Source organism: Xiphophorus maculatus, chromosome 18 (assembly GCF_002775205.1).
Source record: "Xiphophorus maculatus strain JP 163 A chromosome 18, X_maculatus-5.0-male, whole genome shotgun sequence".
Lineage (NCBI taxonomy): Eukaryota > Metazoa > Chordata > Actinopteri > Cyprinodontiformes > Poeciliidae > Xiphophorus > Xiphophorus maculatus.
The window spans coordinates 2,056,089-2,080,324 of NC_036460.1; the positions used below are offsets into that span (position 1 = coordinate 2,056,089).

The 24,236-nt window shown below is 44.2% G+C and overlaps 2 protein-coding genes across 4 annotated transcripts; both read right to left on the reverse strand.

Annotated features, from left to right (window-relative positions):
• Positions 1-126: 126 nt before the first annotated feature.
• Positions 127-5,690, reverse strand: LOC111612081 (zinc finger protein 708-like). 2 transcript variants are annotated; one of them, XM_023352106.1, is made up of 7 exons: positions 5,405-5,690; positions 5,150-5,368; positions 4,115-4,313; positions 3,241-3,542; positions 3,088-3,154; positions 2,034-2,799; positions 127-1,535 (listed from the first exon to the last, which is right to left on the reverse strand). In XM_023352106.1, the coding sequence occupies exons 1-7, from the start codon at positions 5,558-5,560 to the stop codon at positions 752-754; spliced, it is 2,493 nt and encodes an 830-aa protein (XP_023207874.1). In that variant the 5' UTR covers positions 5,561-5,690; the 3' UTR covers positions 127-751. The 2 variants fall into 2 exon arrangements, with proteins under 2 accessions (XP_023207874.1, XP_023207873.1); XM_023352105.1 differs by having other exon boundaries at positions 5,150-5,690.
• A 2,752-nt stretch (positions 5,691-8,442) lies between these two features.
• Positions 8,443-23,889, reverse strand: nyap2 (neuronal tyrosine-phosphorylated phosphoinositide-3-kinase adaptor 2). 2 transcript variants are annotated; one of them, XM_023351809.1, is made up of 7 exons: positions 23,530-23,885; positions 19,900-20,116; positions 17,815-18,128; positions 15,556-16,599; positions 14,817-14,957; positions 12,936-13,048; positions 8,443-9,123 (listed from the first exon to the last, which is right to left on the reverse strand). In XM_023351809.1, the coding sequence occupies exons 2-7, from the start codon at positions 20,100-20,102 to the stop codon at positions 8,902-8,904; spliced, it is 2,037 nt and encodes a 678-aa protein (XP_023207577.1). In that variant the 5' UTR covers positions 20,103-20,116; positions 23,530-23,885; the 3' UTR covers positions 8,443-8,901. The 2 variants fall into 2 exon arrangements, with proteins under 2 accessions (XP_023207577.1, XP_023207578.1); XM_023351810.1 differs by lacking the exon at positions 8,443-9,123 and adding an exon at positions 9,130-12,848 and having other exon boundaries at positions 23,530-23,889.
• Positions 23,890-24,236: the final 347 nt, after the last annotated feature.

The window sequence follows — 24,236 nt, forward strand, 5'->3', positions numbered from 1 at the left end:
TTTTCTTTTATGAAGTAATCTATTTGTCTTCGCTTGTAAATTCTTTTTTTCATTGAAGAAAATCATTCGGTTTTTATTATACAAGTATTTATTATACAATCAAAAATGAAACACATTTCAAAACTGTTTAGTTTTATATAGGTTTTATTGCTAAGGCAGGATGGTGAAGGTCGCTGACTCCTGCTTTAATGATTACTATTATAAAAGCAGGTTTACTATTATAAGAACTCTCTGTCTCTATGAGACTTTTATTGCATTTTATTTATAGTTTTATTCCAGAAACCCATAAAATCTTCTACATTACAGACTGCACAGACACTAAGCAGATTCCTCCAAGTGCAAATAATGACTTTATTTTTTTCTACAAATTGAAAAATGAGCTCAAAATTTTGTCAGAACAAATTTAAATTTAAAAAGGTTTAAATTGGTTAGTTTCTCTCTGCAGTCTGACGGGAAAATGGACCATCAGATCACCCGACGCTGCAGGTTTGGAACAAAATGGACGCCTGGCTCGACTGACGGACCAATCAGTGTTTGGATGCATTTGGGTTTTCCATATTACTGAATCCCTGAGTTTAAAAAGAAATGTTTGTCTGGATGTCGGCAGAACGAAGGTACGGAACACCAGAATGTCCATTTGTGTGCAGAAGAAGAACACAGCTGACCACATCTACTTGACTTCAACTGTTGGTCTCCATGTTGTAAAGTTATGGTTTCCTTTCCGTCGTTAGTCCGGTCGAGTCTGAAGCGTCTAGCTGTTGAAGTTGGGCGTCCAGCCGAAGTCGTCCCGTTGTCTCCTGTCTTTGGTGCTGGACTCCAGCGTGTCCTGCGACTCGTCTCCGCAGCGGTGCTTCTTCAGCTGCCGGGAGTCGGAGAAGCCCAGGTGGCAGCGGTCGCAGGAGTACAGCTTGATGCCCGTGTGGATCTGCATGTGGGACTTGAGCTGGTTGGATTGCCGGAACCGCCGGCTGCACACGCTGCACTGGTACGGCTTCTCTCCGGTGTGCACCAGCAGGTGGCGGTGGTAGTTCTGAGGCGTCCTGAACTCTTTGCCGCAATGCTCACAGCGGTGCGGCTTCACCCCAGTGTGCAGCAGCTCGTGCTGCCTCAGCTGCGACGCCTGCAGGAAGCCTTTGCTGCAGAAGGAGCAGACGTGCGGCCGGTCGCCGGTGTGCTGCCGCTGGTGGTACTGCAGCATGTGCCGCAGGTGGAAGGTCTTCCCGCAGGTGTTGCAGGCGAACTCCTTGGTCTGCTGGTGGCTCTTCTCATGCATCCGGAGCGTGCTGCTGCTGCTGAAACTCTTCAGGCACATTTTGCAGCTGAACGGTTTGACTCCGGTGGACCTGCGGCGCGCGGCGCCGGGCAGCCGGCCCTCCAGGTCGCCGTGGACCAGCTGCTGGTGTTTCTGCAGCTGACAGTTGTAGAAAAAGGTTTTTCCACAGCAGTCACACATGAAGGGCTTCTCCACACCGTGAACCAGCATGTGGGTTTTCAGAGCCCAGGTTCCTGAGAAACCTTCACCACACTGATGACACCTGGTGGAGAACAGAGGGAAGCACAACAGGATGAATTTGCATGTTCCATGATGCCTTTAGATATTGTACTTATGTCTGCTTGTTCTGTACAGTATGTTTCATTTTGTTCCTGAACTTTTCTTGTTTGACATAAAGTTACTGGTGAAAAAAAAGAGAGAACACAAGTAGAGGAAATGGAACTGCTATGTAAACAGTCTTCAGCCCCTTAAAAAAATAAGAGCATGAAATTAAATGTCTGTGTGATCAATAACCAAAACTTCAACACATATGTTAAACTTTATTCAACTAAAAGCTTAAAAAATAGCCAAGTAAATTAGCACCTTAGGATTTGTCTGAAAAAATGTATTTAGGGGAAGCTATGTGCGCTAAAAGTTTTCAAAGTTAGCAAAAATGCTACACTAAAGTTAGCTCAAAACGTTCCCACCGCTGCCTACGACAGGGTGTGCATCGGTGTGCATGGGGTCTGAATCTAGATGGAAATGTTTCGGGTCTGCCTACCGGTGAGGTTTCTCTCCGTTGTGGAGATGCAGGTGTCGCTGCAGGTTGTACTTGAGGCCGAAGCTCAGTCCACAGGTATGGCAGGTGAAGGGTTTCTCTCCGGAGTGAACCACTCGGTGCTGCATCAGCCCCATCCTGCATTTAAAAGCCTTGTCGCACTCGCTGCACTTGTATGGCCGCTCGTCAGAGTGCGACCTCTTGTGGACGCGCAGGTTGCCGCTGGTGGAGAACCTTTTGCCGCAGGTCTGGCAGGGGTATGGCCGCGCCCCTGTGTGGACCCTCTGGTGCTCCTGCAGGCTCTTCTTCCTGGTGAAGCTCTTCCCACAGACGTCGCACATGAACGGTTTCACCTTAGCGTGTGACACCTCGTGGGACCTCAGCGCTGCAGCAGAGGTGAAGGTGCGGTCGCAGGCACGGCACTCCAGCGGCGTCTTCTCCAGCCGATGCGACGCTTGGTGGACCCGCAGCTGTCGCAGGAGGCGGAACTTCTTGCTGCACTGGTCGCATTGCAGCAGCTTGTCCGGGTCACGCTCCTGCGCCTCCCGCAGCTTGTGGCTCTGCTGGTGTTTGAGCAGCATGTGTGCCTTGTAGAAGCCTTTGTCGCAGGCGTCGCAGGGGAAGGGCTTGCGGTGGCTGGCCATGTGTTTGGTCAGCTGGTGGTTCTGGTGGAAGCCTTTGTTGCAGAGTTCGCAGAAGAAGCGCTTCTCCTTGTAGAGCTCCCGCCGCCGCCAGCGCTCCTGCTCTTTCTGCTGCTCCGCGCTCGCAGCTGCACACACACACACAGGTTCTGGGACTGGTTCTGAGAGAGGTACCAGCTCCTGGATCAAACCGCAGCAGAATACTGACAGAGCCGGGTCAGGGTCAGCGGGTTCAATCACAAAAAATAACGTTAAATTTATTGCAATGCCTTAGGAAAAAGCTCGGTAAAAGGACCACCTGGCAGGACACCTGGTTCTGTCCAGTTTGAGACCCGGTTCCATCTATTCTGACCCAGTTCTGTCCATTCTGACTGCAGTGGTTTGAATGTTTTGTTCAACATAAATCAGAACTTTACCTGTTGGACTCTCGAGGCCCGTCGGACCCTCAGAACCAGGGTCTGGTTCTTTTGTAGTTTCTGATCCCTGAAGACACCACCAAACAGTTGAACACTCTGACCAGCTGTGGTAGAACTGAATGTTCTGATTCTCCAGGGAGCTCCTGAACTCACCACAGTTCCCTCTTCCTCAGGTTGGACCTGGTCGCCTCCTGGAAGCCCATTGGCCAGTCCGTCTTTGGTCTCAGGTTCTGTGGAGATCTGGGTCGTCTCTAAAACCACCTCAGCCTCAACCTGCGGCGAGCCTGGAGCAACCAGATCCGTCTTCTCCTGCGGCACTGGAACGCAGCAGCTGTTCTGTCGCTCGATTGGCTGTTGGACAGAAAGGTTGGTGAAGATCGCCGGAACCGGGTCGCTGCAGGTGGGCCGAACCGAGACCACCTGGAGTTCAGCCAACCTGACTGACGGGTCCAAAACTACAGACACACAGAGAGACAGCAAAGGCATCACAAAACTACAACATTAAAAATAAACGACTTCCTGTTCAGAAGGTTCTCGCTCACAGAGCAGAGTTAGAGTTTCCTCCTTAAAGCTGCAGTACGTCACTTTTATAAAAAAATTGTTTTTTCTATATATTTGACGGATATGAGACAGATAATCTGTGAAAAGATCAAGCTGAAGAAATGCACCGCTCCCAACCAAAGCCAATCAATCAGAGTCAGGAGGCGGGTCTTACCGCTGTCAATCAACATCATGAACAAGTTGCTAAATGTGCTAATGACGGAGAAACAAGTGAGAAACAAGTGACCACTGCCAGTCATGCCAGTGTAGTTTAGCAGAGAGCAGAGCCTACATGAGCATGATTGACAGCGCTAAGACCCGCCTCCTGGCTCTGACTGGCTGTTTCTTGTTAGCACTGAAAGAAGGCAGCAGAGCTCGATTTTTCACAGATTACCTGTTTCATACCAAACTGTCACGACGTAGTGACAGCTTCAACAAATACGTAAAAAATATTTTTTATAAAATTCATAATGCAGCTTTAAATCACCTGACGACTGAACTTTGGGAGCCTTGTGGTTCTTCACTGCAGCGGCGGGTTTTGGTTTCTGTGGTTCTTCCCCCTCCAGTCGCCTCACTTTGTCCTTCAGAGCTTCGTTCTCCGTCAGAACGATCAGGTAGAGTTCTCTGAAGATGCTGCGGATCTTACGGACCGCCTCTCTGGACATCAGAACCAGAACACTGCTCAGCTGCAGGGCGAAGGAGAGTAAGAGGTTAACCCGGGCAGAGAGCAGAGAAACCAGAACCTTCTGGTCTGATCAGGATCCAAATTCCACCAGAACTTTTGATCATTTTTCTGATTTAAAACAAATATAATAATAATAATAATAATAATGCAGATGGGTGTGTTTCTGTGTCTCCATGGCTGATTCTATAGGAAGGAACTTTTGGGCCCAAAAAAGTTCTGTTACCATTATTGTCAGTATGTAACTGACAGTAATGCTGGTTAGCATGGCCACCGATAACAACGTATAGATAGTTTTCCTTTAGGTAAACTGTTTCTCCAACATTAGCACATTTAAAAGCTTATTCATAAGGTTGATTGACAGCGCTAAGACCCGCCTCTTGGCTCTGATTGGTTGTTTTGTCCGGTGCATTTTTCCAGACAGCAATAGTAGCTCAAGGAGGAGATCCACCGATTTACTGATTGTCTCATAACAAACGATCATAACATGGTAACAGCTTTAATAAATATGTTAAAAAAAAACAACCAAAAAAACATTTTTCATAAAAGTTACATACTGAAACTTTAATTGAAAGTTATTCCGACCAATAAAAAGACAGAATTTCATCCATGAAAGACCGTCTATTGGACGGTTCTATGTCACGTGTAAATTAGTTCTTGAAAGAAGCGGTTCTGGTGATTTTGGATCAGATCAATTTGACATTGTTATTGTAACCTGGGGAACAGAAACGAGTCCAGAATCTGAACTTTAAACGCAACAGCTGATTCAAACTTGCAGAACGTTCTTTTCAGGAAACACTCTGCTGACAGAACCGAACCAGCATCACGTCCAGCTCTCACCTGATTCCGCTTCTCTTCTGGTTCCTGCTTCTCCAGCAGAACCTCCTCCGGTTCTGGCTCCCGCCCCAGTAGAACCTCCTCAGCAGCAGGTTCCCGGTCCAGCAGAATCTCCACAGTTACTGGTTCCTGACCCATCACCTCCGTTTCTGGTTCCTCCTCCAGTAGAACCTCCTCAGTTACTGGTTTCGAATCCAGTACTGGTTTCTGATCCAGTAGAACCTCCTCAGTTACTGGTTCCTGTTGTCCTAGTAGAACCTCCTCAGTTACTGGTTCCTGTTGTCCTAGTAGAACCTCCTCAGTTACTGGTTCCCGTTGTCCCAGTAGAACTTCCACAGCAGCCTCCAGCAGCAGCTGGAGAACCAGTTCGGTCTGACGGCCAAAAGTTTCCTCTACGGTTCTGAGATGCTTCATGGCGAACCGGAACCAGAACCTAGATTCTGTTCAGACAACAAACTGCGCTAAAAATGCTGTTCTGAACCAAACTAAGCGAAATATCTGCTTCCCATCAGTCCAACATGGCGACTTATCCTTTGTTGACATCGCGGGGACTTGTTCTTCTTCTTCGTTTCATTCCGGTTGGCGGCAGGTTGGTGGAGGCGCGTTGCTGCCCTCTGGCGGCTGAGACCTGCTATTTCAGAAACAGGCCCAGAATGTAAACCAGGAGTCGTGTTCAGCTTAGAAAAGTATACATCTTCTCCAATCAAGCATAAATAAATTATAAACCCATTAATTACGTAAATACAAGAATAAAGTGAAGAAAAAATTTATTAAATTAGAAAAAAATAATATGCAAGTCATAAAGTTGTACAGTTGGTAGTAATGTTGCCTTGCAGCAAGAGGGTCCTGGGAAGGTAGAGAAACAGGGTACAGGTGTGTTCATGGGTCCAATCTAGAAGCCACACTACACAAGCACTGTTTTAAAATTAATAAACCACATTAAAAATACCTTTAATAAAGTTCTGTTCAGTAAAAATGGAGAGTGTAGATTAAGCTTAGTTCTGTGAGTGAAAAAAAATCATATTATTTTAATATTAAATAATATCAGCAGGCATCTTATCAGTTATCAGGATTTATAGTTAATCTTGTTAATCCGAACTCTGAGAATAATCTCATAGATGTCGTTCAGGTGATTCTTCTTCTGGCCGTATTCTGTGCTGCTGTTCTCATTTTGCCAATTTGGTTTAGAAACCAGCCAGTCGAGCGTTAAATCACAAACAAGAGAAGAGGCTGGACTCTGGATCAGAAAAATCAACTTTATTCATATTTCATCTTCATTGATGAAAACATAATCAAATACATCAGTTCTTTTCTTTCTCACAGTTTCAATAAAAATAAACAAGTGCAATAATCTCAGAGCAGGAAACCGCGGCGACCATCAGATTCTCACAGTGCATGAAGAACAAGTCATGAATAATCTGAACCAGCTTCCGAGTCGGAGCGCCCTGTTGGCGTTCACACAACGTCTAAATGCTTCTACCAACCAATCAGAGAGCTGCATCTCCAACCGCTGATCTTTGGACCAATCAGAACTCAATCTGCTTCTCTTCAGCATTTCAGCTCAATTTTAATAATTTCCTAAAGAAACTGCATGAAACATTAATATAGGTTGATATAATATTCATTTCCTGTAAATAACTACAAATAAATCGTGTTTGAGGAAACCTTTACAAACTCAGGAAGTGCACTTAGTTTAATGATGACAAACATTTTGTGCAAAAGGAGAAGTTTGTGAGCAGATAAATATTTCATATTTAATCCATGTGCATATTTCAACCTGAATCCGGTGCTTGGCTTCAGGTCGTTTCACGTTGATCACAGAAAGAAGGAAGTTTTGTTTCTCCTGGTTCGTCAGGACCAGCAGGCATCTACAGATCAACAGCCACCTGACCTCCAGGTCAAAGGTCAGGTGAAGATCCTGATAAACTGTTTGAGTGTGATTCACACTGTGGTGTGGAAATGGCTCTTATCCAACAGGACAGATCGCTTTTGGCTACATTTATGAAGCCAAACTGGATTTAATCTGTGTTCACACTGGGGTAAAGTTGGATCAAACTGAACCCGGTTAACCCGGGTTAGTTAACTCAGGTCCTTGTTCAAACTCAGACTAGTCACTTTAGTTTGCTGCAGAGTTCTGCTGCCGTCAAACTGCAGTCACACTGGAGTTAAACTGGAGTCACACTGGAGTTAAACTGGAGTCACACTGGAGTTAAACTGGAGTTAAACTGGAGTCACACTGGAGCTAAACTAGAGTCAAACTGGATTCACACTGGAGTTAAACTGGATTCACACTGGAGTTAAACTGCAGTCACAATGGAATTAAACTGGAGTCACAATGGAGTCAAACTGGACTCAAACTGTAGTTAAACTGGAGTCACACTGGAGTTAAACTGATGACATACCAGAGCCATGGAGACTAGACTGAAATTAGACTGGGAACCAGCAAGAATTAAACTTCAGACTAAAACTACAATCTGAGTTTTAAATTGTAGTGAAACTGGAATCAAACTGGAATCAAAAACTTGATTAAATAAATATACATAAATAAAATAATCATAAAGGAAGGAATTTAAAATCAAAGTGGTTTGAAAGATGTATATTTAGCTTGAATCAAACTGGAATTTACAGTTGAGTCCAGTTGAGAATTTCCACAGAGTCTCACTGGAGTTATAGTGAAGTGAAACTGGAGTCAAACTGGAGTCAAACTGGAGTCAGGCTGGATTGAAAATTCACCACTTGCAAATGAGCACAAACCAACAACCAGCCTGCCAAAATATTCTCAGTTTTAAAATATTTTATAAAAACATGTTCACGTTCTGACTACACTCCACACACAGACGTCACCATCTTTTCTTCCAGAAATATAAAAACACATCGCAGTGATGCGCCGCGTCTTCTTTTCAGACATAGAGGAGTTCATATTTTCTGCTACACGACTTAAAAAGAAACAACCATCTGAATATTTTACAGATAAAAAAATAAAAACTAGAAAGACGACAGGAATCTCTGCTACACCTGAACAGCCACGCCCCCTGCGCGCCGCTCTGCGCTCTGATTGGACAGCAGGACGCCTGGTTGAACCTTTGACTTGATGAGTTAAAACCTGGCTGAAAGGCTGTCCGTTTGGACCGGAACCAGGTCAGAACCAGGTCCGACCCTCAAACAGCATCTTGTAATGTGAGTGTCCTCACTAGGATAGACAAACAGAAGCTGCGGCGTGTGTTCAGAGTCACTTCCGGTCTGACAACGACGATCTGATCGATGCTAATTTACTGACGCACATTAATTTCTGTCGCCTGTGGAACATTAACGAGGTTCAGATGAGGATGAAGTCAACTCAAACTGCGTCACGTGACAGGAAGTGGAAACATCAAAGCAGGTGAGTCTGCAGGTGCGAACGTCAAAACTGAATCAAATGATTGTTCAAAGCAAAAAGAACGACTGGAAAGTTCAACTCATCAACCAATCAGCTGGCAGCAAATTCAACCGGCCAGCAGCTCTGGAGGAAGATGATGATGAAGATGATGTCTCATCCTCATCCTTCATCATCATCCTCCTCATCATCTTCATAATAATTATTATCTTTATCCCCATCTTCATGACCACCTCTTGTCATCACTATGGTTACCATCATCATCATCATAGTCATGATCACCATCATCATCTTCATCAACATGACATCATCATCACTATAATCATCCTCATCCTCATCGGTTTCTCTCTGCCTCAGTGGAGACCGTTGTTCTGGACGTCCCTCAGATGGCGGTGTCCCAGAACACGGTGGTGGCGTGTCCGGTGGCGGTGGGCGGGGCTGAGTATGGCGGCGGCTGCTTCCTCCTCCAGCTGGGCAGGTTGGGCATGCTGTCCTGTTTGCACAGGTTCTTCTCCGGCCGCTGACGGGCTTTGATCTCTCGGCACAAAACTCTCTTCTTCTCGATCATCTCCATCATGGTGGCGTCGCCGCAGAGCCACGGCATCTGGTGATGAAGAACAGCTCGTCATCATCGTTCACACGCTGTGGTCCTGCCTGAACACTGAGGGGATTCTGGGTCACATTCAACACTAACGCCATCCTGTGGATGTGTCAACATTCAGACACCAACAAGGTTGGATTCATTTGTCTATTTATTAAAGCTCATGGTGGACACACTTCCACTGATATGCTAATATGCTAATAGCGAAGCTAACTTTTTGGTAGCACTTTAGCACTTTTGCTAAATTTGAAACATTTCCCTAAATTACTTTTTCCAGAAAATTTGAAAGCGCTAAGCTAAAACTTTGATCTGCTACCCAGCTAATTTTTAGCTTAGCACTTTTGCTAGCTGATTGCTAGAAATTGTTCAGGTAGTTAGACGTTTACATTCATGGTCTTATTTTTGAAGTGGGTGAAGACTGTTTAGGCTCTCCTGGGGTTCACAGATGCAGCAAATGATGTTCATTCTGTACCCATAATGCATTGCTGTAGTTCTACAATAAAGAGTTTAAAATCTACTGATGTTCTGCGTGTATCCAGACTGAAGTCCTACTCTGGTAAATTAGGCAAAATCAACAACAGAGTCAGAACAACTCAACTATAAAACTGACATCATGACTGAAAGAATCACTTCCTGAAGAGCAAAACATAAAAATATGATCCTGTAGAGACGTGTTGTGTTGTAGCACAGGCTGTCATTGACACATAGCATCATGATTGAATTTAGTGCTGTAGCATTAGCTTCTGCTAAATACTGTGCTGATTAGCAGAGCTAATGTTTATGATTAATGCTTTAGCACAGCTAGCATTTTAGTTAGCAGTGACCTCCACTGTTAAAGGTATATGAGAAATGTTTCTATATATGAGAAATGTTTCTAATTGGTTTAATTACACCAACAATGGAAACTGCCTATTCTACATCACTGTAAAGGAATGTTGCTAAATGGTTTCATGCTAGCCACATTTTCTGAGCCGTTCAGAGATATACTAGGCCTGCTGATGTGTTTCAGATTACTGTTCTGCAGCATAGCCAAAGTGTTAAGGTCAAAAACTGACAGTGGGACATCATTCAGGGTTTTCTGACAGAGCGGGTTGAGTTCCCACCCTTTCCAAAGGCTCCACAGAATATTTTCCCAGAAGCCTTTGGTATCATGAATGTGTTTTTGGTAGATTTGAGACGGACCTTTGTGTTCATTTGGGTCAGCAGTGGTTCTGGCTTTGGAACTCTAATGTAATTTCCCCCAGCCTCTGTCATATGGTTGAATTATGACCTCTGACCTTCACTGGTTTGCAGAGCTTTAGACGTTATCTAGATTTTTCTGTGACCTCCTGGATGAACCGATGCCTTTTGGAGTCATTTTGGTTCCCTGCTGTTCCCAGTTCTCTCCGTTAATGGATAGTAGTTCACTCTGTCTAACTTTTGGCCTACTTCATGTCGTCAGACAGGTTCAAATTACGTGATTTATTGATTCAACAGTAAATGGATGTGGCTAGAGAAACTCAGCCCGAAGAATCACAGTTAATTCATTGGGTTATTATTAAACAAACTCCTATATCTCTAAAGAGTTGCTAAGTTAGTTTTATCCTATTTAAAGTGTACCAAGATATTTACACAATAAACTAGACCTAAATTACTTTGTTTTGCAGTGTATGAATAAAAGCAGCTCATTAGGAATTTGTCTGAATGAAAACTAATTTAAACAAATGTTAATAATTACAGTCAATATGCTGATTTATGGATAATGTCATGATCTGTAGATTTTTAAGCATTTTAATTAAAAAGATAATGAGAGTCAACTCTGACATCATGGACTGGACCCTTAAAAATTAAATTAAATCAGTTGAATCTAATGTCACAAACTGGATTGAAGACCAGAAACCAGAACACTACAGCAATCCCTCCAAAATTATTTAAATAAAAACAACAACAACACTGCAGACTGAGACAGAACAAACACCACACGAGACATTTTGGATTTTATTTGAAAAAGTTTGACACAGAAACACAACCACAGGGAGAAGGTGATGGATGTCAGGTGAGGATCGACTCAGTTCCAGTCCAGTTCTTCCAGTTAGCACTGGGAAACTCTGTGTTGCTTTAAATGATCTCCAATTAAAGGAAATAATGGTGAAAAACAGGATTGATTATATTATGCTTCATTAACTCTGTGTAAATGAATGAAAATCTCCTGCGTCACATGAAGGATGACTGTACAAACCGGACTAAAACTGGGCCAGAGTGTGATTCAGAATGCATAACAACAGGGTGGAGCCGTAGGTCCGGTTGGGACAGGGCAGGGTCAGAGGTCATACCACAAGAATCAGCATGCAACAGAAAGGTGCAGGGTCAGCATAGGTCACAGCGTGGGCAATTTGCATCAGAAAGGGGCGGAGTCAATGTGTAAAGAATGATGCGTCATGACAGAATCTGTCCAGGAAGAACGATCCGCAACGACATCACGGCGTTAGTACAGGCGCTAAAGGAAATACTTCCAGATGGACAGGGTTCCCTCGACAAACACATTCCTAATCTTCAAGGTGATTTCTGGTTATAAAAACAAAATATAAATCACCATTGAATGCACTTCGGTCATTTGAAAACAATGCTAAGACTAATAATTTTAATAAATAGATTCACTCCAGGAACAATTTTTTTTAGATCATGTTTAAATGAGCTGATAGTTTGGATCGAGCTTCTGGGACAGATTGTGCAGTAACAGCGTCTGGTCAGTATGTATTAAATATGGAACATGGTTGGTGTGTATTAAAATGGAGCGTGCTCCAAAAATTGGTCATGACCTGGAGGTGTCAGGAGTTCATTAATATGTATAAAAAATAGGGGCAAGTCTGTACTTCAAACCGGACTGAAACTCTGCCAGAGTGTATGTCAGAATGCATAACAACAGGGCGGAACAGTAGGTCCAGTTGGAACAGGGCAGGGTCAGAGGTCACGCCACAAGAATCAGCATGCAACAGAAAGGTGCAGGGTCAGCATGGGTCACAGCAATTTACATCAGGAAGGGGCGAAGTCAATGTGTCTAGGAATGGGCGTGGTCAGCATGTATTTAAAATGGGGTGGAGTCAGTATCAGAACGGAGCGGAGTCAGTATCAGAACGGAGCGGAGTCAGTATCTGAACGGAACGGAGTCAGTATCAGAACGGAGCGGAGTCAGTATCAGAACGGAGCGGAGTCAGTATCTGAACGGAACGAAGTCAGTATCTGAACGGAGCGGAGTCAGTATCAGAACGGAGCGGAGTCAGTATCTGAACGGAGCGGAGTCAGTATCTGAACGGAGCGGAGTCAGTATCTGAACGGAGCGGAGTCAGTATCTGAACGGAGCGGAGTCAGTATCTGAACGGAGCGGAGTCAGTATCGGAACGGAGCGGAGTCAGTATCTGAATGGAGCGGAGTCAGTATCTGAACGGAGCGGAGTCAGTATCGGAACGGAGCGGAGTCAGTAACTATAGGAATAAATTTGGGTTTATGACTCTTAGTGAGGAGTTTTAGAGTTTTATTGTGTTAAAGTGCTTCAGAATGACTCACTGTTAGTCGAGCATCAGTGTGATATTAGTTCTACTGTGAGAAACGTCAGCATGTTAGTAATCAGGTGTTACTGAGCCAGGTATGTTCAGCTGCTGCAGGCTGTTAGTGATTCAAATTCAGATTGAGACTAAGTTCAGGAGAAGATGTGAAGCTCCTGCTCTCTGTTTGTTCACCAAAGCTCAGTCCTGTGTGAACATTTCAAACACATGGTCAGGACAGGTGACACAGACAAGAGCACACAGGTGAGAGGGGGCGGGGCGGGGGCGGCTTACCTGGCTGAGGACCGGGTGGTGGGCATCATGGAGGTGGCGCTGTGGCGTTCCGCCTGGAGACGGAACCCCTGATGTTGATGCAGACCGGCCCAGTTTACCCACAGTCTTTGATTCTGCAGAACCAGACATCAGTCACCTGACAGGTATCAGCTGCTCACCTGAGCTTCAGAAAATGATTAATCCTAAAGCTAAGAAGCCATGGAGTACAGATCAGATGACTCCAATGTTACACTGTAAAAACACAAAATCATGCCAAGAAAGTTTGGTCTAGTGCAAATTTCTTATTACACTTGAATTACAACAAAAGTAATTTACAGGTAACTTTTCATCAAGATGTGGGAGTTTTCAGTCAATAATTCCTCAATATTGATAGAGAAGTCTGAGGTCAACTGGCAGATTATTTCACAACAAGACAATCTTCTCATTTTATAAGTGAAATATTCTGACAGTGGAACTAATACATTTTAGAATAGAATAAAATCAAATTTTCTGTAACTTTCTGCCATGGACTGATGGATGCTGCGCACAGTAGCAGCTGCTAAAACAGACAATAAACACACAGCTAGAAACCTAGACCACATACACAGCAGTTTAATAAAAAACAACACAACAGCAACATTACTGCACACCTTCCAGGCCTCAACATACCGGCTATTTAATATTTGGATTAAAGATTTAAAACAGTTCAATTTCATTTTTGTGATTCTGTTCTTTCTACCAGAGGGTAATATTCATCAAAATTAATTATTGACTTAAAACAAACTCCTATATCCGGCTGAAAAGTTACTTCTAAGTGTGAGGATTTGAGTTTTTCTGTGTTAATTTAGGTTTCTGTGTCGTTTGGTTAATTTAGTCTCTGTTGTCCTGTCTACCCTTTGATTGTCTCGTTTCCCTGATTACCCTCTGAGTATTTAATCCCACCTGTGTTCCTTGTCTAATCTGTCTTGCCCTCTAGCCTAGTCTAGTTGTCTTGTCTGCTGTCTTTTGCTTTACCAGTTGCTACCAGTTGTGAGCTATTAGCCTCCCTTTCATTCTGTGACTTCATCATTAAAATAATCATCTCCTTCACACCAACCTGGGTCCTCTCCATCTGCCTCACCGCCTCTCTACCGCATATCATGACAGGAAGTTAGTTTTGTTGTATCTAAAGTGTATTTGCTCAATAAACTAGACAAAATACTAGGTCAGATTTTGTGTGTTTGCAGTGCAGGCTTCTCAATTAACTAACCTGAAGTTCCAATGAGCTTATGCATAATTTAGAAACATCTAAAATACTCAAAATATGAGAAAACAACACATTTTTTAGGGAATTGTGACATTACTGTAGTAATAAGACACAGAACTTAATGTGTGATTAGCCCAGAGGTTACATCAACAAACAATCCGAAGCAATCTGATGATGCAGCAGCGCGATAAAATTAGCAGGAGACGAGACAGAGAGGTTTAATCAGCGCTGAGTGAGCTTTCAATGGCTGCTGCTCTCCAACTCTGCCCGGGGAATGTGCAGCACTTAGAGAGCGAAACGGAGAGGCAGTCCCACTGCGACCGAACGTCCAGTTCTCAACGGAGAAAAGAAGTTTAGTTATCTTTTCTCACAAAACAAGAAGAAATTCAACACGCTGAATTAAACTGAACTTTTTTTTTTTGTCTGGGTCATTTGGGATTACCAACAGTTTCCTATTTGCTAAATGCAAGAAAACAGACATAATTATCACCTTTGTGATTTATTTATCCGCAGATTAAACAAACTGAAACCAGTTTCTGAAGCTTCATTTTGTCTGAAAATTCCTCAACTAAACCAAACGGGGTCGGGTTTGGATCATCTAACCTGACCTCCTGTTGACATAACGGTTCAGTTTTTAGAGGGTTACAGGACCTCACCTCCTCCACCTCCACCTCCACCTCCTCCGCCCATCAGCATCATGGTGGGGCTCACAGACGACCTCCCCATCCTGCTGGAAACAGGACTGGATTGTCCGTCTCGGTCTTTACTGTCGTGTCTTGGCAGAGACTTGGAATCTCCTGCAGAAATCAAACATCAATGCAAACGTGAAGAATCCAACAGATCTGGTTGTTTCACCTGAGAGAGAAATCAACAGAACATTCATCCTGCTGCTTCGGTTTGAGGCAACCAAAGCAACGCGATGATGCAAGAGCTGAATGTATTTTTTAAAAAGGTAAATATTAACTGCTTCTAGTATTTTTAACCCAGACAAAAACTTAGAAGAGTTCACATATTTACTGGTTATCTTGGATTCACAGTTTGTTTTAAACAATGAAACAGGTTGTGAAAAAAATTAAATTTAATCTAGAAAGTGCTAAATTATACTGTGCTGCCATGTTTAGCCCTAATACAACATGTTGGTCATCGGCTTGTAAAACAATTCTCAAACCAGTTGAAATGGTTTATAAACTATCTAATTTCAGTATGTTTTAGTTTTACAGTCAGTTACAGTTTCCTCCATTAATTATTGTTTTCATTTATTTCAGTTGATGAAAATGTTTTCTCAATTTCAGTTTTTGTTATTTTGTTAGTCTTAGTTAATTATGACAGTCTTCTGGTTCTGGTTCTGGTTCTGCTCTTGCTCATCAGATTTCTGGTTTTCTGTGACATTCTTACCTTCACCCTCTCTGCTCTTCCTCCCTACTGAGCCCCTCTTCATCACCTGCCTGCCGGACGCAAACAGGTTGTTGAGTTCGTCCAGCGGGCTGGTGGGAGTCTGGCACCGCGCCGAGACGTTGTGCATGGAGCCGTGGGCGGAGGAGGAGTTACTGAGTTTAGCTCCACCCTCTCCTGCCCTCTGTGAGGATGATGATGAAGAGGAAGAGGAGCGGGGTATGCTTCCTCCTGCTATCAGAGTGTCATAAGGGGGCGGCCTCTTCAAACTCAGAGGAGTCAGAGCGCGCCCCATGCTGACCGGAGACGGGCATGCTGATTGGCTGCGAGGGTAGCCATGAACGCTGTGGGCGGAGCTAGATGACTTGTAAAAACTGGAGGCGAGGGGAGGGGCTGATGAGCGACCAGAGGATGTGATTGTGTGAGTGTGGGACGCGTCCCGGTCCCGGTCCCGGTCCCGGTCCTTACGGTGGTGACCGGAGCCCTGTGGGTGCTCTGCTCCACCCGATTTACTCAAGCTAACGTTTTCTAGCATAGGCAGACGAGTGACATCAAGCGGGGTGAGAGGGGACTCGTCGGAGTTGGGGGAGCACTGGACCGGGGCGGACGGGAAGACGAGCAACGGAGGGCGGTGAGTCAGGAGGTTTGGGAAGGGTGGAGGAATGTCACAGAACGAACCGCGGGAAGACCACGCCTCACTGTCGATGATGGTGGACTGCACATCCTGCAGAAAGTCCTCCAGCATCGGGTACTTCATCTCCTCGTACACAGACTCGCTCTGCTCGTCGTCTACGGCTTCCTGACCTTTCAGCTCACGCAGGATGTTTCCGACCATCTCGATGTAAACCGGCTCTTCGTCGTCCGTGTCTCTGGATGCCGGGCTGTGACTCTGAGACGAAGATTTGTCGCCTTGGAAGGAAGACTTCTTGCTGCAGTGGTTACGGACGTAGGACTCATCAAAAGAGGAGCTAAGCTGAGTGTTTGGGTCTCTCTTGGGTTTGGGTGGAGGCATCTTCCTGGATTCTTCACTGTGGTGATGATATCGAGCTGCAGACAAATGGAAACTACTGAGAATCCAAAGAAATCCTTACTTCTCATTCACCCATAATGTTCAGTGACTTACAAAGTCGTATTTGTCTCCCGATCCGGCACATCTGATTCAAGTAAATCTATAATCTAATAGGGCTGGATGATAAAACAGTAATGATAGCTACCGTGATAGGTACTTGATTAATAGCAATAGAAAACAAATCCGATAAAATGTTGATAATTTCATTGAACTCCAATCAAGAACCATGTAGAATTCTGGGAGATGTAGGCAAAGGAAAGGCTTTAGCAGCTCAACCGCTCACAGCTAAGCTTGCTTAGCTAGGTTGGTGGCATCAACGAACTCACTCACTCGTCGGTTACCTAGCAACAACATGGTGAGTAACTTGTTCAGTAGCAGTTTCGCGTTGACCCAGCATACTCGGGCGTACTTTGCTCTTGGGAGGTTGACATGAACTCATAGCAAACGTCCACTAGCCGTGTTCGCAAACAAGTTTGATAAAGTAGTTGAGTAACTCACCCCTTCCTACTATCCATTCAGATACAAGCAAGTTTGCTGGTATTTATTTGGATAATAGCAAGTTTGGGAAACATGCTAACATCCAATCAAGTTGGTTATTAAGTTGGATACAAATTTGACAAAATTTGTCACATGTAGGCAATGGAAACCAATTGCCTACAATTGGTACTTACATTTGGTGCCAATATGTACCAAATGTACATTTGTGTACCATGTACACAAATGTACTGACTATGAAATCTGAACCGTCTGCAGTCAGTGCACAGCCCACAGAATACACGCAGTGCGCCTGAGTATGTGGGAGCAGCTTCATGTTTCGCCACCGTGGCCAGTAGCTGCTTAAAAATGAAAAAGATTGGGGTGGAGTTACAGGAGAAAATGAGTATAACAACTCAAGAGGAAATTAAAAAGGGAAGGTCACATCACCAGTTTGGCTGTATTATGAATATTTAAAAGAAAACGGACTGATAAGAAATGCTTATATTGTAATACTTTCTTCATCCAAATCACCCAACTCCAATGTCCAATCAGCATGCCATTAAGTTTGGTGGTAGTCCACTAATGACCCAGTTCATAGAAACCAAGTTTTGGCAACAACAGCATCAACAACGACCCGTGAGAACTGAACACAACTGATCTGAAGCTTTCGGGAGAGTGGCTCCTGAGGAACAGGACATGGATGATTCAAATCTCACCTTCTGAAAGTTCTGCACCATCTTTTGCTTCTTGATACTCTCTCTTTATGAAACCAGAGACTCCATCCACCGCCTCAGAGCTGCTGCTCAGTTTGGTGGTCGGGTCTCGCTTGGGTTTGGGTGGAGGTTGCTTGCGACTGTGGTTGGAGTCTTCCTCTCCGCCACCGACTGAGTGAAGAGACTGGGATCGCACCGTGAAGCCTGGGGTCGGCGTGGGCACTCGGTCCTGTGGCGCCGGCATCGTCATGAAGCCCATCCTGAAATGTTTTCCAGAGTATGCCCCATCTGAGGCCGTGGCGACGTCTTCTCCAATCCTGGAAAAGACCAGGAGAATGTTTGATTAGTGCGATCACCTGAAAAGATTCAGTCAAGCATCAGTAGAAAGGAATAAGAGGAGATTTGTTGATTCAAGAGGACAGGGATCCATGGCTCAATGTGGTGGGAGATGAGAATTCAAATGGCCTGTAAAGTAAGGGTCTTTGATCGCTAGTCTCCTGCAGCTTTTAGGTGCTGATTAAAAGAATCTTGTGATCTATTTATTTGATTAAGGTGTGTTAAAGCAGAGACACATGTAAAAGCTGTAGGATCCCTGTCATGAATTGCGGTGGTGTGAGGTGGTGAGGCAGACGCTATGAGACCCAGGTAAGATGATTTATGGTTGTTTTAATGATAAATAATCATCCAAACAGTCCAAAAATAGTCCACAAACACAGGCAGCACGGCTGAGCGGACGCCAGGGCTCAACACCGGTAGCGACTGGTAACGAGTGGAAAGAACGACAGAGACTAGACGTCGAATGAGACGAGGACCCGACAAAGACACAGAGACACAGGTGACACTAAATACACAGGAGGTAATCAGGGAACGAGACACACCTGGGAAACAATCAAGGGGAGACAGGACAACAAGGGACTCAGAGACACAGAAAAACTCAAAATAAATACACAGAGAACTCAGAACAACACAGAAAAAACCCAAATCCTCACAATCCCAGGTCCACTAGGGCTGGCGTTGGCGACTATAGGTATTACCGTAGGATTCATTCCCACCAAACCTGTTGGGTCCGCTTTCATCAAACTCTAGTTAATTTGTCTAGAATGTTCATTTGGAGAGGAATTAATGTGTAATCGAACTTTGATCAAAAAACTAACTCTGGTCAGCCTACAAACCTCAGTCTGGGTTCAGTTGAAGTCAACTCTAGTTCGATTTGAATACATATGTGAACGCCAGGCGGACTGGAGACCGCTCCAAGAGCAGAAATCTGATTCCAGCGCAGAGCATTCTGGGTAAATACAACCGAAACAAACATGCTAACCTAGCTCTAGTGGGAGAAATGGCTCCTGGTCTTTTGCTGAAGACAAAAGAGAAATCCTCCAACTGCTAAACTCTGATGCCTCTCTATTGTTGTTCACATTTCTTGAAGAAGGAAGTTGCTCTCAGTGTCTTCAGAGAAGGTTTGCAAGTTGTTTCCTTCAGTGGTTATTGGTGCAGCGCCCCCACAGGCGAGGAGGGGAACAGGTTGGTCAAAGGGTTGAGCAACCTATTGCTCTCTCTGCTCTGAGTTGGTTTGACGCAGAGCAGAGAGAAAGAAACACAGCAGCTAGAAATGGAACAAATGTTTTAATTTTGGCCTCCAGTCGACCTGAGTCTACCGGACTATCAGGTGGGAAAACACCTTTAAGAAAACAGGACCATCGTCAAGATTGCTCAAGTTCTGTTGTAGATTGAGATTGATCACAGAACTAGTATCTGAACGTAAACAAATCAAATTCTGCGCCCTCATATTATTCATCAGAACTGAACTTTCACCTCTTCATGTTTCCAACATCTGAAAAACTTTGGTCAGTCATTTGTAGTCTGACACCGTTTTATCTTTAGTCAGCCAGTCAAATCATTTAAGTCTTGTAATCAAAAAACTCTGGAGATTTAAGGAGAATCGAGACACAAGATGTTCAGTTTAAGATTTGACAAGAGAACCTGCCTCTTGTTGATGGTCAAAATCCTGGCATTTCAAAATATAGTCTGATGAAGTGATACCTTAAAACATTAAACACGATCGTCTGAGTTACAAAACGGCCTGTTTACCTCTTGATGGCCTCTTCTTGCCGTCTCTTCTTCTGGTGTTTCTCCTGCAGGTAGGTCCAGTTGGTCTGGTTCCGAACACGGTCGCTCTCTCTGGCGATGTCGGAAGCGTTTTGGATCACCAGACCGTCGTATGTTCGAAGCGCGCTGTCCTCCACGTACTGAAAGAACCTCCTGAAGGAAGACGCCTCTTCCTGAGAGGTCATGACGCCCCTCGGATCTGAGGACGAGGAGAGAAGGTCACCCAACCAGATGGAGCACAGAACCAGCTCCATCTGGTTCTGTGGCTGACAGCTGACCGGTGACATTCAACTAAACCTAGAAAACTCAAGTAGAATGCTAGAAAGTCTGAGCATTTCTGAAACACAGACTTTGAGATCCAGTATGGCCGCTCCTCACATCCATGTTAGTGCGTCTAAAATCAGTGCTAAAGGAAGTGAATGCAACTTCAAGTTGAGAAAATTAAAAGTTGTGTTTGTGGAATACGATGTTCTTAATGGCTACTTGGGCGTCGCCATGTTGGAATCCCAACTTCTCTGACTATGCTAACTGGGATATTGCTAACTCGGTTGTGATGTCACTTCCAGCTCTGACTTCAGAGGTAACTGGAATTGGATTCACTGTCAGACTGCAGCCTGTGGTTTGGTGCTAAGCTAAAGAAACATTTCAGCGTTTTTTTTTTTAGGCCGCTGTGTCGATTTGACCACGTCCGGCTCAAATATTACAAATTTAGACTGAGATTTTTTAACTCTCAATTTGGTGATTATGAAACCTTTAGTTTTGTGTGAAACACAGAAATGAGCTTTAACTGCTGTTTGTTCCCATTAAGATAACATGAAATTTAGACAAGAGTAAACAGCAAAACATAGACCAGCTACAAATTGACTTCAGAATAAAGTTTGTGGTTCTGATTTCCTGAAAAAATGAAATCTATAACTTCTAATTATTTTATCTCATTTACCAACAAAACTATCTTCACTATTTAAAATTTCAGATCACTTTACAAAATATAAAGGCTTTTTATTCGTTCATTGGGGCTGCCAGTCGGTGTAAAAAGGTCATTTCCAAATAACTCAAGTCCATTTTTCTACAGAGAGAAATCGGGGAACATTTTAAAAAGTTGCTGATCCTCCTTTTCCCAGAGAGTTGATGCAAAACATTTACACAGAGTTTGTGTTTTAGGATTACTTTGTAAAGTAAATAACAAAAGAACCAACATGGGAAAAGATGAGCAACAAAAACATAAAAACTGCAGCGGAAAAACAGGACAAAGAGTTTGTTCCTTGAAAGCAGCTTCACTTCCTGCCTTTCTAGCTTGATTCTGAATTCAAACCCGTTCTCACCAGAACCAGAGTCGGACTGTAAGCTGGTCTCTGATGCCCTGAATTCCTCAGAATGTTTGATTCTCTGATATTTAACGCTATATCTATAACTGACTGATGCACTGTTAAACGTACAGTTCAATAAAACCATCTGAAGGACCTTCGGTTTTTACTGTTTGGTGTCGTTCTGAATCCTTCTGCTCTCTGTCCCCTCCCCCACCCCTCTGTCTATCAGCATCCTTCTAAAAATGGAAGAGAGAGTCAGCCGGCGGTAACCTAGCAACAGCAGCATCTCTCAGAGGAGCATGATGTAATGCCTCCTTGTGCGCGGCTGATGAAGGGGAGCCGATGGAAGGAGGGGGAGGAGGCGAGGGGCAGATGTTCCTCCTAACCCACAGGCGGGTCGATGTTTGGAAGACGGAACATCTCCTGCCGCTCCACCCCGACGCCTCGGCTGCTGCTGATTCAATAACGTTCAGACATGAAGTCGATTCATTTACGTAACGTCTCTCCACCAACCACCTTCTGCAGCCCGGAGACCTGAACTCGACTCTGCTGTGGGTTCTGGTTCCCGACGGTTCTGCCGCCGTTTCCGGCTCTGTGCTAATGCTTTAAGGAGCTGAGAGTCACATAATCTGCTGAATCTGAAATTCACAGCTGAGAGAATCCTGAGATGAACTGCTGCAGGGAACAAGAGGAAGCAAAACTGCAGAAATATCTGCTAAATGTTCTGCATAGATTCCACCTGCGACCCGAATCTGTCTGGTTCTGGAGAAAGTTAGCAAGAACTTAAATGAACAAAGAAACCAGCAGCTGGTACAGTAATAGGTCCAGTTCACGTTTTATAGCGTTTGGATCTGGTTTACTGATCTCAGTTTTAATTTTCTAAATGACTGTAATTCCTTCAAAGAGCCTCAGAAACCAAGTTACTGTCTGGACGAACAGAACCATAAACAGAACAGAACCCAAAAACAGAAACTAACGAGCTTAGAACAAAAACCAAGACTAGCAAACAAGAGCAAGAGAAAACGGACGGACGGACGGACGGTCAGATCCCAGTCGGTCACTTCAGATGACCGACCGCTCACCATGATTCTTGTTCTGGTTCTGTTGTCGGTTTCATCCTGTGAAAAGAAAGTTATTCCTTCCCACTGTCACCACATGCTTGGTTTCAGGTTAACGACTCTTCCTTAGGGAGTTTCTTACCAGTTTGTAAAACATCCTGATTTGGTGCCTTTAATTTCAGTCTGTCTACATTACTGGTTGTACTGGTGTGAATTTGAGTTACTGTGAATTTCTGCGTGAAAATGAACTGAACCTGTTTTTATGTTGACAGGACAGACTGTTTCGGATTGGATGGATGAATCTGAACCATCACTCAATGAAATCTTGTTTTAGTCCAGTGGTTCTCTGGTTTCATTCTGGTACCTTCCCAGTTTCTGTCCCATGGTGCTCTGGTTTCAGCCTGATGGTCAGTTTGTCATATTCCTGGTTTCTGCCTGGTTCTTCTCTATTTTCAGGTCTTGGGTCTTCGAGTTTTAGTCCTTTGGTTCTCTGGTTTTGGTTTGTTGGTCCATTGGTTTTATACCTGTTGTTTCCAGGTTTTAGTCCCATGAGCCTCTAGTTTCAGTCCTGTTGTTCTCTTGTTTTAGTCCAATGGTTCTTTGGTACTCTATTTTCAGTTCTCTGGTCTTCTGGTTTCAGTCTTTTTGACTCTGGTTTTGGTTTGGCAGTCCATTGTTTTTATTTCTGGTTTCAGACCAGTAGTACCATGGTTTCTGTGCTGTTGTTTCCAGGTTTTAGTCTCATAAGCCTCTGGTTTAAGTCCTGCTGTTCTCTGGTTTTGGTTTGGCGGTCCATTGCTTTCAGGCCCAAGGGTCTCTGTCGTCAGTCCTGTGGTCTTCTGGTTTCTGTTCTTTCACTTTCTGGTTTTGGTTTGCTTTAAAAATGTTGACCAGGAAACCATATGATATCACGTCTGATCTAGCAGCCATATTGGATCACAGCTCATCAGGCGGCCATGTTGGATCACGCCTGGGTCATTTCCTGTCTGCTACATTTCATGTTTGTTTTGATTTACCTAATTTATTCCTCATACCCATTTCAAAATAAGAACCTATTTTACATTTATATATTTTTTATTTTGTTCTGCTTTCTGCTGAAAGATGGCGGCCATGTTGGAGGGAAATGGTTCTGGATGGGAAGGAGCCGGATGTGTTTTGAGCAGACTTTATTGACACTTCATTCTATTCACATCAAGCTGAAGTAAATGAGAGGAGCAGGCAGACATGTTGAAGACGTGAAGGCTTACCTGAGGACCAGCGAGGACTCACAGTCCCTCCATTCCTCCTTCAGTCCTCCCTCTGCTCAGATGGAGTGATGGAGCTTCCTGATGGCCGGAACTCAGAGGAAACGATGACTCTGATGTTTTTCTGCGGCAGCGATAATCCACCCTTCAACACCTCCTGCTGTCACAGCCTCCTCCTCCCCTCCTTTCCTCCTCTCCTCCTTCCCTCCGTCCTGTCATAAATCCTCACGGCTCTCAGCCTTCGGCCGCGCACGCAACGGTCGGCTCAAGAAGCAGGAGGCTGAAACCACGGCAACCTGACAGCATCCTCAGCCTGCTGGCTCCTCCTCCTGCTGACGGTGGCTCGGTGTGTGTGTGAGAGTGTGTGTGTGTGATGAGGTCACATGGTGTTTCTCCACCGCCGTGTGATGTCACAGCTCTCTGATTTTCTGACCAGTGATCCAGACCCAGGAACTGGACTCGGCTCGGTTCCTGTTGGATCAATGAGTGACGTAGAAATGAACATTTATCATATCGTTTATCATTAATCGTAATGAATTCCTTACCAGGATAAGATTTTGATTTATTTTTCATATGACAAATTCCAAATAAAAGTGTCTGTATTGTCAGGATTGTTATTTTACTATTTTTTAAAACTGTTTGTTCAATAAAAGTGCATAAATACAAATCAATTAATTTGAAAATATAATTAAATACAGTTTCTGTCAGTA

Excerpts from the sequence above, each read along its gene's own strand:
- LOC111612081 (XM_023352105.1), bottom strand. The coding sequence starts at position 5,560 with ATGAAGCATCTCAGAACCGTAGAGGAAACTTTTGGCCGTCAGACCGAA. Across the intron at positions 2,800-3,087 it reads GGGCCTCGAGAGTCCAACAG|CTGCGAGCGCGGAGCAGCAG; the intron begins GTAAAGTTCTGA and ends GTGTGTGTGCAG. Across the intron at positions 1,536-2,033 it reads AACGGAGAGAAACCTCACCG|GTGTCATCAGTGTGGTGAAG; the intron begins GTAGGCAGACCC and ends GTTCTCCACCAG.
- nyap2 (XM_023351809.1), bottom strand. The coding sequence starts at position 20,102 with ATGACCTCTCAGGAAGAGGCGTCTTCCTTCAGGAGGTTCTTTCAGTAC. Across the intron at positions 16,600-17,814 it reads TGGTGCAGAACTTTCAGAAG|CTCGATATCATCACCACAGT; the intron begins GTGAGATTTGAA and ends ATTTGTCTGCAG. Across the intron at positions 14,958-15,555 it reads GAAGAGCAGAGAGGGTGAAG|GAGATTCCAAGTCTCTGCCA; the intron begins GTAAGAATGTCA and ends TGATTTCTGCAG.